Source organism: Oratosquilla oratoria, chromosome 26, assembly GCF_046742065.1.
Source record: "Oratosquilla oratoria isolate Oo_2021 chromosome 26, ASM4674206v1, whole genome shotgun sequence".
NCBI lineage: Eukaryota > Metazoa > Arthropoda > Malacostraca > Stomatopoda > Squillidae > Oratosquilla > Oratosquilla oratoria.
In genome coordinates, this window is record NC_134802.1 from 967,546 (window position 1) to 982,310 (window position 14,765).

At 40.8% G+C, this 14,765-nt stretch overlaps 1 protein-coding gene across 6 annotated transcripts in view; it reads left to right on the top strand.

The window, feature by feature from the left end:
• Window positions 1–14,765, top strand: part of LOC143039359 (FHF complex subunit HOOK-interacting protein 1B-like) — a 367,378-nt gene that overhangs the window by 123,564 nt on the left and 229,049 nt on the right. For all 6 annotated transcript variants that reach the window (XM_076209245.1, XM_076209249.1, XM_076209250.1 and 3 more), the window contains exons 6-7: window positions 3,700–3,858; window positions 3,964–4,050. In XM_076209245.1, coding sequence (XP_076065360.1) covers window positions 3,700–3,858; window positions 3,964–4,050 — 246 coding nt within the window. The remainder of the gene's footprint in view (window positions 1–3,699; window positions 3,859–3,963; window positions 4,051–14,765) is intronic.

Sequence of the window (14,765 nt, forward strand, 5' to 3'; positions counted from 1 at the left end):
TGTGGAATGTAACATGAGCTTCTATGCAGATGATACTAAATTGTGGAGATAAGTGAAAACCAAAAAGGACTGAATCACTACAGAGAGACCTAAACAAGGTTTGGAAATGGGGTCAGAAGTGGAAAGTGGAGTTCAACATTAAGAAATGTAGAATAATGGAGTTTGGAAAAAGTAAAATAAGAATATCAGGACAATATACAATTGGAACTAAAGAGATAAAGAAACTGGGATTCGAAAAAAACCTGGGAATAGTTATCTCAAATGACATGTCTTCTAATGAACAAATAAACAATTGTCAGAGCATCTTATTTGGATAAAGAAATTATTAGAAAAATATTAGTCATACTAATAAGGCCTAGACTGGAGCATGCTGTGCCATTATGATAACCCAGTACCAAAAAGAATGTAAAGAAAATTAAAAGAATACAGAGTAACCATGAAAAGGGCCCCAGCACTTTCAAACTTGTCATATGAAGAGAGACTGGCTAAATTGAAATTACAGACTTTGGAACAAAGAAGAGACAAAGGCAACCTACTGACCATCTATAGAATCATGAAAGGCATGGAAATACTTGATAGAGAAGACTTAGTAAATTGGGACAAGACAAACACAAGAGGACACAGAAAGAAACTCAAAAAGGATAGTTATGAAAGAGATCTGAAGAAACAGTTTTCCACACAGAATGGTGGACACTTGAAACAAATTGGACAAAACAATAGTGTGTGCAAAAACCATACACAAATTTAAGAACAAACTAGACACTGCAAGATACAAAGGCAGGACACCATGAGCATAGGTTCCCTTCCTGTAAGATACAACTAGGTAAATGCATGACTATATTTTTTGGTTTGAAAAAACCATACAACACAGCTTGGTGCCATGGCGTTCTAAAAAAGAACTATTCAAGTACAGTCTTTTTGACAAACTCCCCATTTTTATTCAACAGTTTTTATCTCCTCATTTCTCATGGGTGCAAATTGGGAGTGCTCTGTCTAAAGCTTGTTCACTTGAAGATGGCATGCCACAAGGAAGTATACTTAGTGTCACATTTTTTGTTGTGGCCATAAACGCTGTCATCATTGTGCATCCAGAAGGAGTTCGTGGTAGCTTGTACGTCAATGACTTATCAATCTCCTATGCACCACAGATACCATTGATCAAGAAGAAACTGCAATAAACAATTGAATTTCTAAGTGGGCCACAATTCAGGATTTTGTTTCTCTGCTTCAAAGACTTTGGCCATACACTTTTGCTGCCTCCATGATGTTCATCCTGATCCAGACCTATATCTATATGAAAAAAGAATCTCTTCATGGAGGAAACCTGCTTCCTTGGACAAATACTTGACAGCCCCCAACTTGGGTACCTCACCTTCATTATATTAAGGCTAGTTGTCCCTCCTTAGAGTTCTAGACCATACCTTTTGGGGTGCTAACTGACAGACCCTCTTCCTATTACAACAAATAATTATACTTTCAAAGTTGGAGTACAGTTGTGAAATCTACCCCCTGATATCCACCCTTCTGAATCCTCTCCCATAAAAGGACAGAGTCCACCTGGCCAGACTGCAGTGCGGCCACCACCCAGCACTTCTAAGCTACCAGAAGAGGCTGGATGACCGCATTGTGAACAGCTACCCAGGATGTAACACTTCACCCCATACCATACAACACATAATGGAAGACTGCATTATACACAATCATGCATGCAAACAACACAACATACACTCTATAAAGGATTTGTGGGAAAACCGAGTTTCGGCTGTGGCATTCCTTGGAGAGACGGGGACTGCTCGGACAGACAGTCTAGGGAATGACAACAACAACAACTCGTCTGCAACTGAAGCTCAACTTCACACGTTGAACTCAGTACACCATGCTGGTGCTCGTTTAGCAGTTGATGTATTCCACTCCTCCCCAATACCAAGCATGCTGGTGGATGCAGGATTTCTTCTATTGGACTTACGTTGCCAGTCCTTATTGCTGAGGTGTTGGTATCAAGTTTAGAATCTTCCTGAATCAGTTTTTTGTAAGTTAATACCCCAAGACTCACATGTACAACTTTATACTCATACATCTCGCCCAAGTTCCCCTAAACCTTTTGGTTTCAGGGTAGTATCTACCATGACGACATTAAGTGTAGTTTCCATTTCTATATTTCCCTATCGGATTCCCTAGAGTTTGTTACTGGCAGTTCCCCAATGTTACTGTCTGTAACCCTAATATTCCTAAGAAAGATATGTTACCAGATTACAAGTACTACACACTATTCCTTGGATACTGTTCCACACATTCAAACTCCATCCCAGTATTTTCAGACAGCCCAAACCCTGATGTGGGGGGTCAGATATGGTGTTATATTCCCTTCCTTTGGGTTTTTATGGTATAGCTATCTGCCATTATCATAGGTTGAAGAATCATATTTACCCTTCCCGTTTCATTTTTACAATTTTTATCAACTCTCATAGTGTTCTCTCTGCTATGGAACATATTAGTTATTCTTACCTTCATTCTCTTGTTTTATCAGTTTTTGAGTGGGTGTACCTTCTCCAGAGTAGAGGCTATAATGTTGTATTTAGCTTGGTCCCAGCACATGTGGGGATTCCAGGGAATGAGAAGGCCAATAAGCTGGCTAAATAGGCAGCAACTCAGACTGCCCCTTCCAACCCCGTTCAATTCCACAACATGTAATCCACAATACGGGTAACAGTCCTTCCCAGTCAACATAACAGGTGGGAGGCTTTGGTTGTCACTACCAATATGGGGGAGATAATCCCTCTTGCTTTCTGTCCTTGGACATGCAAACATGCAAGGATACCACTAAGAGACTGCATTGACCTGTCTCTGGACTGGCCACACACATTTCACACTTTGTTACCTCATGCTCCAGGAAACACAACCATTCTGTGATGACTGCTTAGTCCCCCTAACAGTACAGCACTTCCTAGTAGTGTCCAAACCTGATGGACATCCAAGAACAATACCTCTTCCATTGTTGCAATGAGGACAGTGTTCTGCAACTTGCAGATAAAAGAAGGCCCTTTCTCTAGGACATGAGGTACTCATGTTTGTAGAGAATGCTGGTCTCTTAAAAAAATTATAGCTCCACTTGTGGATATTTTTATTGTATGTTGTTGACTCACCCCATACCCTACATTTCACGGTCACATTTTAGATACTTTTTGTCTATTTATTAATTTATTAATGTAATTTACCATACCAAATATTTTATCCAAAATATAAATTTTGGTCTACCACCTTTGTCACACTTATAAATAATTTGTGTCACCATAAACTTGAAATGAATCAATCCACACAAGTCGTGGGTGGCGAGTGTTAGATTAAGAGACCTATGTGTATCAGTGTTCTACCAACCTATAGGGAGAAAAAATGGAAAATGGGGCAAAATTGAAAGTGTTGTGAAAAAACATCATTCTGATAAAGCTGTATCCTGCAGATCAGTAAACTAATTTCAGTCCTTGACCAAATTTGATATGAGACAGGTTCCTAGAATGGATTGTTATTGAAAACTAAGGTTCTACTGTATTCTCTGCCTGGTTCAGTGATGTTTTTGTCCATCGGCTTCTGTTGTTCCTTTTCATATTCTGTTAGATTACGCTTATTTTTTAGTCATATCAGATAATCAAATCTTGCCTATTCATGTATGAATTTAATTGTTTTTTATTTACCACTTTGCAGGTATTGGCTACTGGGCTCAGTGGTCTCTATTCCACCTTACCTCGTACTCTCATCATTGAGTCTGATGGATGGCATCGTTTAGGTCAGGAGGATCTGGCAGATATTCCTCAATTACAGATGTTTATCAACTCACTTGAATTTTGTAATGCTGTTGTGCAGGTATCAATAATATCCTTCTTTCTTGTTTGGTACATTTTTAATTGATGTTCTAATTATCCTTTGAATTATCATTGCAGTTTCATTTTCTAAGTTTAATGTTTTCAGGTTGCACACCCCTTAGTACGGGAGCAATTAGTGAAATACCTGTATCAGGGCTTCCTTGTGCCAGTATTAGGACCAGCACTTCATCAGGTTAGATACAGCTTTGAAATTGGGTGTTTGCTCATTTCTATAGTTTTTAACAATTCATTATTTTGTGTCAAGTTGTTCCATGTACATGTGATTACAAGTAACATTTTTAGTATACATTAGTGTGCTTTTTTCTCTCTCTCACATGATATACATTAATGAACATGTATAGGTTGTTTTTGACTTATGACAGGTATGTTCTGGCTTATCAGACACAGATTGATATGGTTGTATTTGGGTCTTTGTTTAATATATATGGTAAAAGCCCTTGTATCCGGCACCAAGGGGACCAAAGACATACCAGATATGGAAAAATGCCGGATACGGGAAGGGATACTTAAAAAAAAAAAGTTTATTTATATTATTCATTCACTTAATTGATAAACCTTAGTTCACATAAATAAATAACACATCCACATATTTATATGTTGTAAATTCAATCAGTATAGAGTAAATCCAATCAGCATACATCAGTTACAATCATCACAGCATCACCAGTTGTCTAATTCATCATCCGATTATGTTACGACAGAGTTGCGAGTGGCCGGGTTTGGTGTTGGTGGCTAAGAGGATGCGTTCACCTCTACACTGGAGTTTTCTTTCGCTGAACTTTTTGTACCAACTTTTATAAAATCTCTGATGTCTCTTTGCTTAGAACTTTTCCCTCTTTGTAAGAAGAACTCATTTTGAATACAGTGAAGTGATATCACATCATGCGTGTTCATGTATGTGCACTGTTCTGCAAATTTCACAAACACTGCCAGACCCTTCACTGCATCCTTCTATGACACTCAGCTCAGGGTCGTCCTCTTCTCCACTGTCTGCCTCTGTCGTTTTCATGTGGTGTTCATCAGGAACAGATTGTATGATTTCATCATCACAAAGTGAGAATGTTAGTGCTTGGTCACTGTCCATATCCACCCATGCTTGTATTGCTTCGTCATTAACCACTTCACTCCGGGACTTAAATCTCGCGGGCAGCAGCCAATGCCAGCCGTACGACGTGTCGTAATAATACTCGCATCATAAAATATAGTCACCGCTTATATCGATCGTTCTCTCTTTCACCCGTGGATTTTGAAAACCATAGAGAATGGGATTCAGTGCATATTAGGGAGAATGTAAAAATGCAGGGGTGACTACAATAAATATAATCAAGACGCCGATATGGCAGCATCGCGAATCCACTTGCTTCTCATGACGCCTACGTGTGCGGCACCGTATGGTAGGGATTAATGCAAAGTTTAGCACGATCACTCATCTCTTTCAATTCTTTCACCATCGACTTCTTTCTTGCCAATGGAAAACCCTCAAAATCCTCATCCCTTTCCGGATCTTCAACCATTGTTTTCAGATATAATTTTCTCCAACATCACATTAATATTTTTTGTTTTACATCCTCCCAAGCTAGCAAAGCCATAAAAATAGCATCCTTAACATTAAACCCACGTTGGAATTTGGAAATGCTACCGTCCTCAAAATAAACTAGTTTGTGCATAAAACTTTTCCAATCATTCATTTTAAAGTTTTGAATCACTCCTTGATGCATGGGCTGGATAACACTCGTTACACTCGGCGGTAAATACACAAAAGAAATTTTTCCAATGCTCAGTTCCTCAGCTGGTGGATGTGCTTTACATTTGTCAAATAAGAGAATAACTTTGCTCTCCTCTGGGAATCCTTTCTTTTTCAAATTTTCTTTCACTGATGGGACAAACACATACTTGAACCAGTTCATTAATATTTCTGAGTCCATCCATGTGTTATTTTGTGGACATTAATCCACTGGCAAGTATATTAGATTTTTTAAAACAATGTGACTTCCTGTATTTTCCAACAACACAATTTGACTTTATGGGTCCCTGCCATGTTCGCACATGGTAACACCGTCATTCTATGCTTGCTTTGTTTAAATCCTTTTGCAGCTTCCTCTGCTTCTCTGGCTAGTGTAGATGTCAGGTAGAACAGGCTGGTCTCATCAGCGTTGTAGATCTGCTCCGGTTTCACATTGTACTCGGCAACCAATTTTGCAAACCTATGACAAAAAGAAAGGTAGAAAAAATTTATTTTTAAAATATGTACTACACATCCATGTATGTGAGAGAGAAAAATTGAGATATGAGATGTGAATCTTTACCATGAAGGCATAGCTTAATTAATGTACCTGTCTATAAACCCTGTAGAAGGTAAATCAGCAGAGTTTGTTTTCCCAGACACATCAAGACAATGTATTCCATGGTGATTCTTGAATCTGTGAAGCCCTCCATCTGAGAACTGACATTCTCCAATTGACATCTTTTCAGCAAAATATTTGGCTTTTTCTTGTAGCATTGGGCCTGATATAGCTGCACCTTCAGACCTTTTAAGACAAAACCACTCGTACAGCACTTTGTCCAGCATTTCCACACATTTATGTTGTAGATTGTGGCAATTTTCTGTAGCTTTAGGCATGTCATTCAATTTTATAAACCTCCTTATCTTCTTGGATTGGCCCTTGATATTGTAAATGGTAGATGACCCAATGCTGTATTCTTCCATTAGTATTTTTCAATTTTCCCTTTCTCCAATCTTCTGCATATGCCCACCTTTTTGCTTAAGTGAAAGCACCACACGTTTCCTCTTCTCAACCTTCGGCATGATGAAATAAAGTTGGCTAACATGTGCACGGAGGTGGCCAACCCGTGGTGGGAAAAGTGAATGGGAGTGAGAAGCCCAGGTGGAGGTGGGAACAACTACAACCCCATTCAGGAACTTTAAACACATGAAGTCTACATTACAAATTTTTCATGAAAAATAGGGTGGTTATTTGAAGATGCCATATGCTAGAAGGCCAAATACAAGGGCTTTTACTGTGTGTGTATATATATATATATATATATATATATATATATATATATATATATATAACACACAGGAACCCACAGTCGGAGAAAGAATAAACTTCGAATAAAGAATAATCCTATATTTCGGCTATCAACTGTAGCCCTCTTTCCTGAAGAGGGCTACAGTTGATAGCCGAAATATAGGATTATTCTTTATTCGAAGTTTATTCTTTCTCCGACTGTGGGTTCCTGTGTGTTATTTACAAATGTGCTACTACATTTCTATTTAGAAAATATGTACATATATATATACATATACATATATATATACATATATATACATATACATATATATATACATGGGAAAGGTGGAAAGGGAAAGCCACAGATCTGGAACTGATTCTTGAGTTTCATTCCTTACTGATTTCGCTCTTAGCTTCTTCAGAAGCTAACAGTGAAAACAGTCAGGAATAAAATTTAGTAATCAGATCCAGACCCGTGGCTTTCACTTTCCACCTTTCTCAATTTGTTACATCTCAATATATATATATATATATATGCATATACATACAATATATATACCAAAGGCTTTTCCTCCCTACAAAGGAGGTAGCCAAAAAACAAAGGCATAAAATTCACTACCACCCATTCCATTCCCATGTACTTCACTCCCATCCATCCCCTCCCTCCCTCTTTATCTTGGCTCCTCCTGAATGACGGGTCGTCCCTGCATCTTGCCCACAGCGCTGGGTCAGGAGTAGTGTCGCAAGACACATCACATCCAGAGGAGAGCCACTTCATTAAATGGGCGACCTCCCCACTCTGTTCCCTCATGCAGAAATGGAGATGGGGAGAAATCCCTTTATGCTGCATCAATTAATTTTTCACACTTCCCCACCCCCATCCCCCACCCATTCTCTTTCATGCATCACAGCATCATCCATACACAACCATTCTCCATTCACCCCTATCATCTGTCTTCTGTCCTTCCTCGACAGACATTCCCCTCTTTCCCAATGCCCCTTTTACCCCATCCATCCATCTCATCCTTGGTTGCCCCCTCATGTTCACTCCTTTCACCTCTGCCTTCCACACCTCTTCTACTAATTTTTCTTCACTCACTCTTTCCATGTTTCCAAACCATCCCAATGCTCTTTCATCAACCCTACCTTCCAATTCCCTTCCACTCCTGTTCTCCTCCTCACTTCTTCACTTCTCACTCTATCCTAGTAGCCCCTATCATACTTCTCAGGCACCTCATCTCAAACACATTCATTTCCTCCTCTCTTCCTCTCATATATTCCATGTTTCTGCCCCATACAGTGCTGTTGGCACAATCACTCCTTCATATAATTCCTCTTAGCATCCATTCCCAAATGTCTATTTCTCATTACATTTCTCAATCCACCAAGGCATTTACTGGCTTTTCACAATCTACATTCTACCTCGACTCCTCCCTTTCCTGCCACATTTGCACCCAAGTATCTAAAACTATCCACTTCCTCTAGTCTCTCTTTCTTAATACTCACTTCCAGTCTTCTGCCACTTTCTCCTCTTAAACATCTCATCACCTTACTTTTACCCACATTTATCTTCAATTTCCTTCTTTTGCACACCTTCCCAAATTCTGTTACTAACATCCTCAATCCCTCCTCTGATCCTACTACAAGTGCAATGTCATCAGCAAACAACAAATGGATTATCTCCCACTTTTCTCCATTTTCTTTAACCATCTCCAGTCCCTGATCCACTACTCTTGCATTCACCTCTCACACCACCCCATCCCCGTCACAATTAGCAACTCCCTTAAATACTCTGCCCATCTTCATTTTACTGCCATCTCTTCCATTATCATCTCTCCATCTGCACTTTCTACCTTTCATTACTTTCAAAATTTTGTCATACTCTTAGCCCATTTCACATCTGCTCTCCTCTTTGCCTCCTTTATCTTATGCTTTACTTCTCTTTTATTTGTACCTTTCATATGATTCTCTTGTCCTATTTTGTAACCAATATGTGAATGCTCACTTTTCTTCTACAACCTTCTTTGCTTCCTCATCCCACCACTCACTACCCATTCTTCTATTTCCTCCTGTCCTCCCTGTTCCACACACCATCTTTGCACACCTTGTTATTCCCTCCTTGAAACATCCCCATTCCTCTTCCACTCTTAGTTCTACTCTATCTTTCTCTCCCACTCCTCTCTCAGCTTCTTGTACAATACTTCTCCTTTTCTTTCTCATTTAAGAAGTTAATTTTAAGCACCTCCCTATCTTCTGTCCTTTTCCTCTTTCTCCATCTATCCTCCACTCTCAACTTACCTTCCAAAAAATGATCTAACATTCCCCCACTCTCTCCCCTTATAACATGTACATCCTTAACTCTTCCTACTATTCTTGTTACCACTATATAGTCCATTAAGGCTCTGTCTGCCACCCTTCCATCCACCACCCTCTCCCATGTGTACTTATGCTTCACTTTCTTACTAAACACTGTATTTGCTACTATCAACTCTTTAGACACAGCTGCACCATCTCTCCATGATGATTTTTTTCCTGGAACTCCACACTTCCCAACCACTCTGTCTATTGGTTCATTTCCTACCCAAGCATTAAGGTCTCCCAATACATTGACATATCTCCCTAAACCTTCTATGCACTTATTTAAATCTATCCAAAAAGCACCCTTTCCTCTACGCTCTTCTCACTACCAGGCCCATATGCATTTGCAAAAACCCACATCTCCCATCCCAGTTTCACCTTCATCCACATTAACCTTGCAAAAACCTCCTTCCACCTCACTACACACCTATCTCTTCATTTACTAGTATAGCCACCCCTTCTCTCCCTCATCCTCTCATCACTCTTGAGATTCTCCCAACTACACTCCCAAACTCAAACCCACCCAAACCTTTCAACTTTGTTTCACTCAATGCCAACTCATCCATCTTTCTTCTCACAAACATACCTATCGCTTCCCTGTTATTCTCATCTGTAACACATCCACACACATTAAAAGACCCATACCTTAGGGTGCTGGTTGGAGAACCCCTAGACCCTCTTATGCCTTTACATTTTTTAGGAATGTCCCCTCTGGGGCTACAAGGAGAAGGATGCCTAGTCTTATCACCATCCTGTTTTTGTCGCCTTATACAAATCAAGTGTAAATACTTGATGACAGTATTCTTTTCCACCACTACAGGGTTTAGAGAAATGAGAAAATGAATATTCAGAGAAAGGGTACAGGACATCATTTCCCTATGAATAGAGATTTCCTCTGCCACAGCCAAATGATGTGTGGCTCTGGTTCTTAGGGGCACCCTATATAGACCTTAAAGTATCAGCTGCATGCTACTTGGCAGCCTTTATCCCCACAGTAGCATGCAGCCAATACCCCAGATGGGGTGTATATATATATATATATATATATATATATATATATATATATATATATATATATACAGTGGTACCTCCACTTACGAAAGGCTCTACATACTCTCATAAAAACTCTTGACAGCTTCCAGAAGCTTTCCTCCTATCCCGTATATCTGCATAACCTCCCACAGTGCCTTTCTGTCTACCCTATCATAAGCATTTTCCAGATCCATAAAAGCCCAAAAAACATCCTTCCCCTTTCCTATAGTTTTCTCACATATCTGTCTTACCACAAAGATCTGATCTACACAACCTCTACCTGTCCTAAATCCACACTGTTCCTCACCAATTACTCCCTCGGTTCCTCTCCTAATCATCTCAATCAAGATTCTCCCATAAGCCTTCCCAACTACACTTAACAAGCTAATCCCTCTGAAACTACTACATTCACACTTGTCCCCTTTTCCCTTGTAAAGAGGAACTATACAGGCACTCCTCCAGTCCTCCAGCACTCTACCCTCTCTCCAGCAAACATTAAATAACCTCACCAGCCAGTCCACCATCACTGTACCTCCCTTTTTCAGACATTCTGCATGGCATCCATCCAGACCAGGTGCCTTACCTGCTTTCATCATCTTAACAACTGCCTGCATCTCATCCTTCCTTATTTCTCCTCCATTATCCTCACTCATCACTAATTTTCTTCGCATTTCCCACTGCAGCTATCTTTCCCTCCCTATCCTCCTTCACATTTAGCAACTCCCTAAAATACTCTGCCCATCTTCCCCTTACTGCCTTCTCTTCCATTATCATCTCTCCATCTGCACCTTTTACCTTTTCTTCTCTACTTGATTCCCTCCTCTTCCTCTTTTAATTTCTTTCCAAAACATCTTTTTATTACTTTCAAAATTTTCTCTCATACTCTTACCCCACTTCACATCTGCTCTCCTCTTTGCCTCCTTTACCTTTTGCTTTACTTCTCTTTTCTTTTCTTTGTACCTCTCATATGGCTCCCTCGTCTGTGAAAGCTCGCTTCTCCTCTTCTACAACCTTTGTTTCCTCATCCCACCATTCACTACCCTTTCTTCTATTTCCCCCTGTCCTTCTTGTTCCACACACCATCCTTGCACACTTTATGACTCCCTCCTTGAACCATCCCCATTCCTCCTCCACACCCACCTTTACTCCCTCCCAGTCCTCCTTCAGCTTCTTTCCGTACTCCTTCTCCTTTTCCTTTTCATTCAAAGAGTTCACTCTAAGAACCTCCCTACCTTTTGTCCCTTTCCTCTTTCTCCATCTATCCTCCACTCTCAACTTACCGTCCAACAAAAAATGATCTGATATTCCCCCACCATCTCCCCTTAGCACATGTACATCCTTAACTCTTCCTATCATAATCCTATTTACCACTACATAATCCATCAACGCTCTATCTACCATCCTTCCCTCCACCACCCTCTCCCATGTGTACTTATGCTTGACTTTCTTCCGAAACACTGTATTTGCTATCATCAACTCTCTTTCTAGACACATTTCCACCATCAACTCTCCACTATGATTCTTTCCTGGAACTCCACATTTCCCAACCACTCCATCGATTGGACCATTTCCTACCCTAGCATTAAGGTCTCCCAGTACTATTACATTGACATTTCTTCCTAAATCCTCTATGCACTCATTTAAATCTATCCAAAAGGCCTCCCTTTCTTCTACACTCTTCTCACTGCCAGGCCCATATGCACTTACAAAAACCCACATCTCCTTTCCCAGTTTCACCTTCATCCACATTATCCTTGAGGAAACCTCCTTCCACTCCACTACCCGTTTACCTATCTCTTCACTTACTAGAATAGCCACCCCTTCCCTCCCTCACCCTCTCTTCACACCTGATAACCTCCCACTTACACTCCCAAACTTACACTCACCCTTCCCTTTCAATTTAGTTTCACTCAAAGCCAACACATCCATCTTCTCATAAACATACTACCTATCTCTTCCCTTTTACTCTCATCTGTACCACATCCACGCACATTAAAAGACCCAAACCTTAGGGTGCTGTTCCGAAAACTCCCAGACCCTCTTATGCCTTCTCTTTTTTTGTTTAGGAATGTCCCCTGTGGGGCTACAAGGAGAAGGATGCCTAGTCCCACTCCCCGTCCCTTTCTTCTCGCCTCCTACGATCCAAGTGGGAATACTTGGTGGCAGTATTCTTTTCCCCCACCACAGGGAATTCCCCCACCACAGAAAAAGAATACTCAGAGAAATTGTACAGGACAGCAACAAGGGGTTGGGGGACAGCATAACGGAGGGACAGTCGTTGTATAAAAGTGTCATCATTTCTCTATGAACAGAGTTTTCCTCTACCATAGACAAAATGATGTGTGGCTCTGGTCTGTAGGGGCGCCCCATATAGACCCTAAAGTATCAACTGCATACTACTTTGCCACAATAACAAGCAGCCAATATCCCAGACGGGTACATTAAAAGAGGAAGAGGAGGTAAATCAAAAAACATCCTTCCCCTTTCCTATAGCTTTCTCACATATCTGTCTTACCACAAAAATCCGATCTACACAACTTCTACCTGTCCTAAATCCACACTGTTCCTCACCAATTACTCCCTCTGTTCCTCTCCTAATCCTCTCAATCAAGATCCTCCCATAAGCCTTCCCAACTACACTCAACAAGCTAATCCCTCTGAAACTACTACATTCACACTTGTCCCCCTTTCTTTTGTAAAGTGGAACTATACAAGCACTCCTCCAGTCCTCCAGCACTCTACCTTCTCTCCAGCAAACATTAAATAACCTCACCAACCAGTCCACCATCACTGTACCTCCTTTTTTAAGACATTCTGCATGGCATCCATCCAGACCAGGTGCCTTACCTGCTTTCATCATCTTAACTGCTGCCTTCACTTCATCCTTTCTTATTTCTCCTCCATTTTCCTCACTCATCACTCTCATTTTCTTCGCATTTCCCACTGCAGCTATCTTTCCCTCCCTATCCTCCTTCACATTTAGCAACTCCCTAAAATATTCTGCCCATCTTCCCCTTACTGCCTTCTCCTCCATTATCATCTCTCTATCTGCACCTTTTCCCTTTTCTTCTCTACTTGATTTGCCTCCTCTTCCTCTCTTAATTTCTTTCCAAAACATCTTTTTATTGCTTTCAAAATTTTCTGTCATACTCTTACCCCATTTTACATCTGCTCTCCTCTTTGCCTCCTTTACCTTTTTCTTTACTTCTCTTTTCTTTTCTTTGTACCTCTCATATGACTCCCTCATCCTATTTTGTAACCAATCTGTTTAAGCTCGCTTCTTCTCTTCTACAACCTTCTTCATTTCCTCATCCCACCATTCACTACCCTTCCTTCTATTTCCTCCTGTCCTTCTTGTTCCACACACCATCTTTGCACACTTTGTGACTCCCTCCTTGAACCATCCCCATTCCTCCTCCACACCCACCTCTACTCTATCCTTCATTCCTTCCCACTCCTCCTTCAGCTTCTTCTTGTACTCCTTCTCCTTTTCCTCTTCATTTAAAGAGTTCACTCTAAGCACCTCCCTACCTTTTGTCCCTTTCCTCTTTCTCCATCTGTCCTCCACTCTCAACTTACCTTCCACCAAAAAATGATCTGATATTCCCCCACCCTCTCCCCTTAGCACATGTACATCCTTAACTCTTCCTTTAATAATCCTATTTACCACTACATAGTCCATTAAAGCTCTATCTACCACCCTTCCCTCCATCACCCTCTCCCATGTGTACTTATGCTTGACTCTCTTCCGAAACACTGTATTTGCTATCATCAACTCTCTTTCTAGACACATTTCCACCATCAACTCTCCACTACGATTTTTTCCTGGAACTCCACATTTCCCAACCACTCCATCAATTGGACCATTTCCTACCCTAGCATTAAGGTCTCCCAGTACTATTACATTTACATTTCTCCCTAAATCCTCTATGCACTCATTTAAATCTATCCAAAAGTCCTCCCTTTCTTCTACACTCCTCTCACTGCCAGGCCCATATGCACTTACAAAAACCCACATCTCCTTTCCCAGTTTCACCTTCATCCACATTATCCTTGAGGAAACCTCCTTCCACTCCACTACATGTTTACCTATCTCTTCACTTACTAGTATAGCCACCCCTTCCCTCCCTCACCCTCTCTTCACTCCTGATAACCTCCCACTTACACTCCCAAACTTACAATCGCCCTTCCCTTTCAATTTAGTTTCACTCAAAGCCAACACATCCATCTTCTCACAAACATACTACCTATCTCTTCCCTTTTACTCTCATCTGTACCACATCCACGCACATTAAAAGCCCCAAACCTTAGGGTGCTGGTCCGAGAACTTCCAGACCCTCTTATGCCTTTGCTTTTACTTTTAGGAATGTCCCCTGTGGGGCTACAAGGAGAAGGATGCCTATTCCCAATCCCCGTCCCTTTCTTCTCGCCTCTTACGATCCAAGTGGAAATACTTGGTGGCAGTATTCTTTTCCCCCACCAC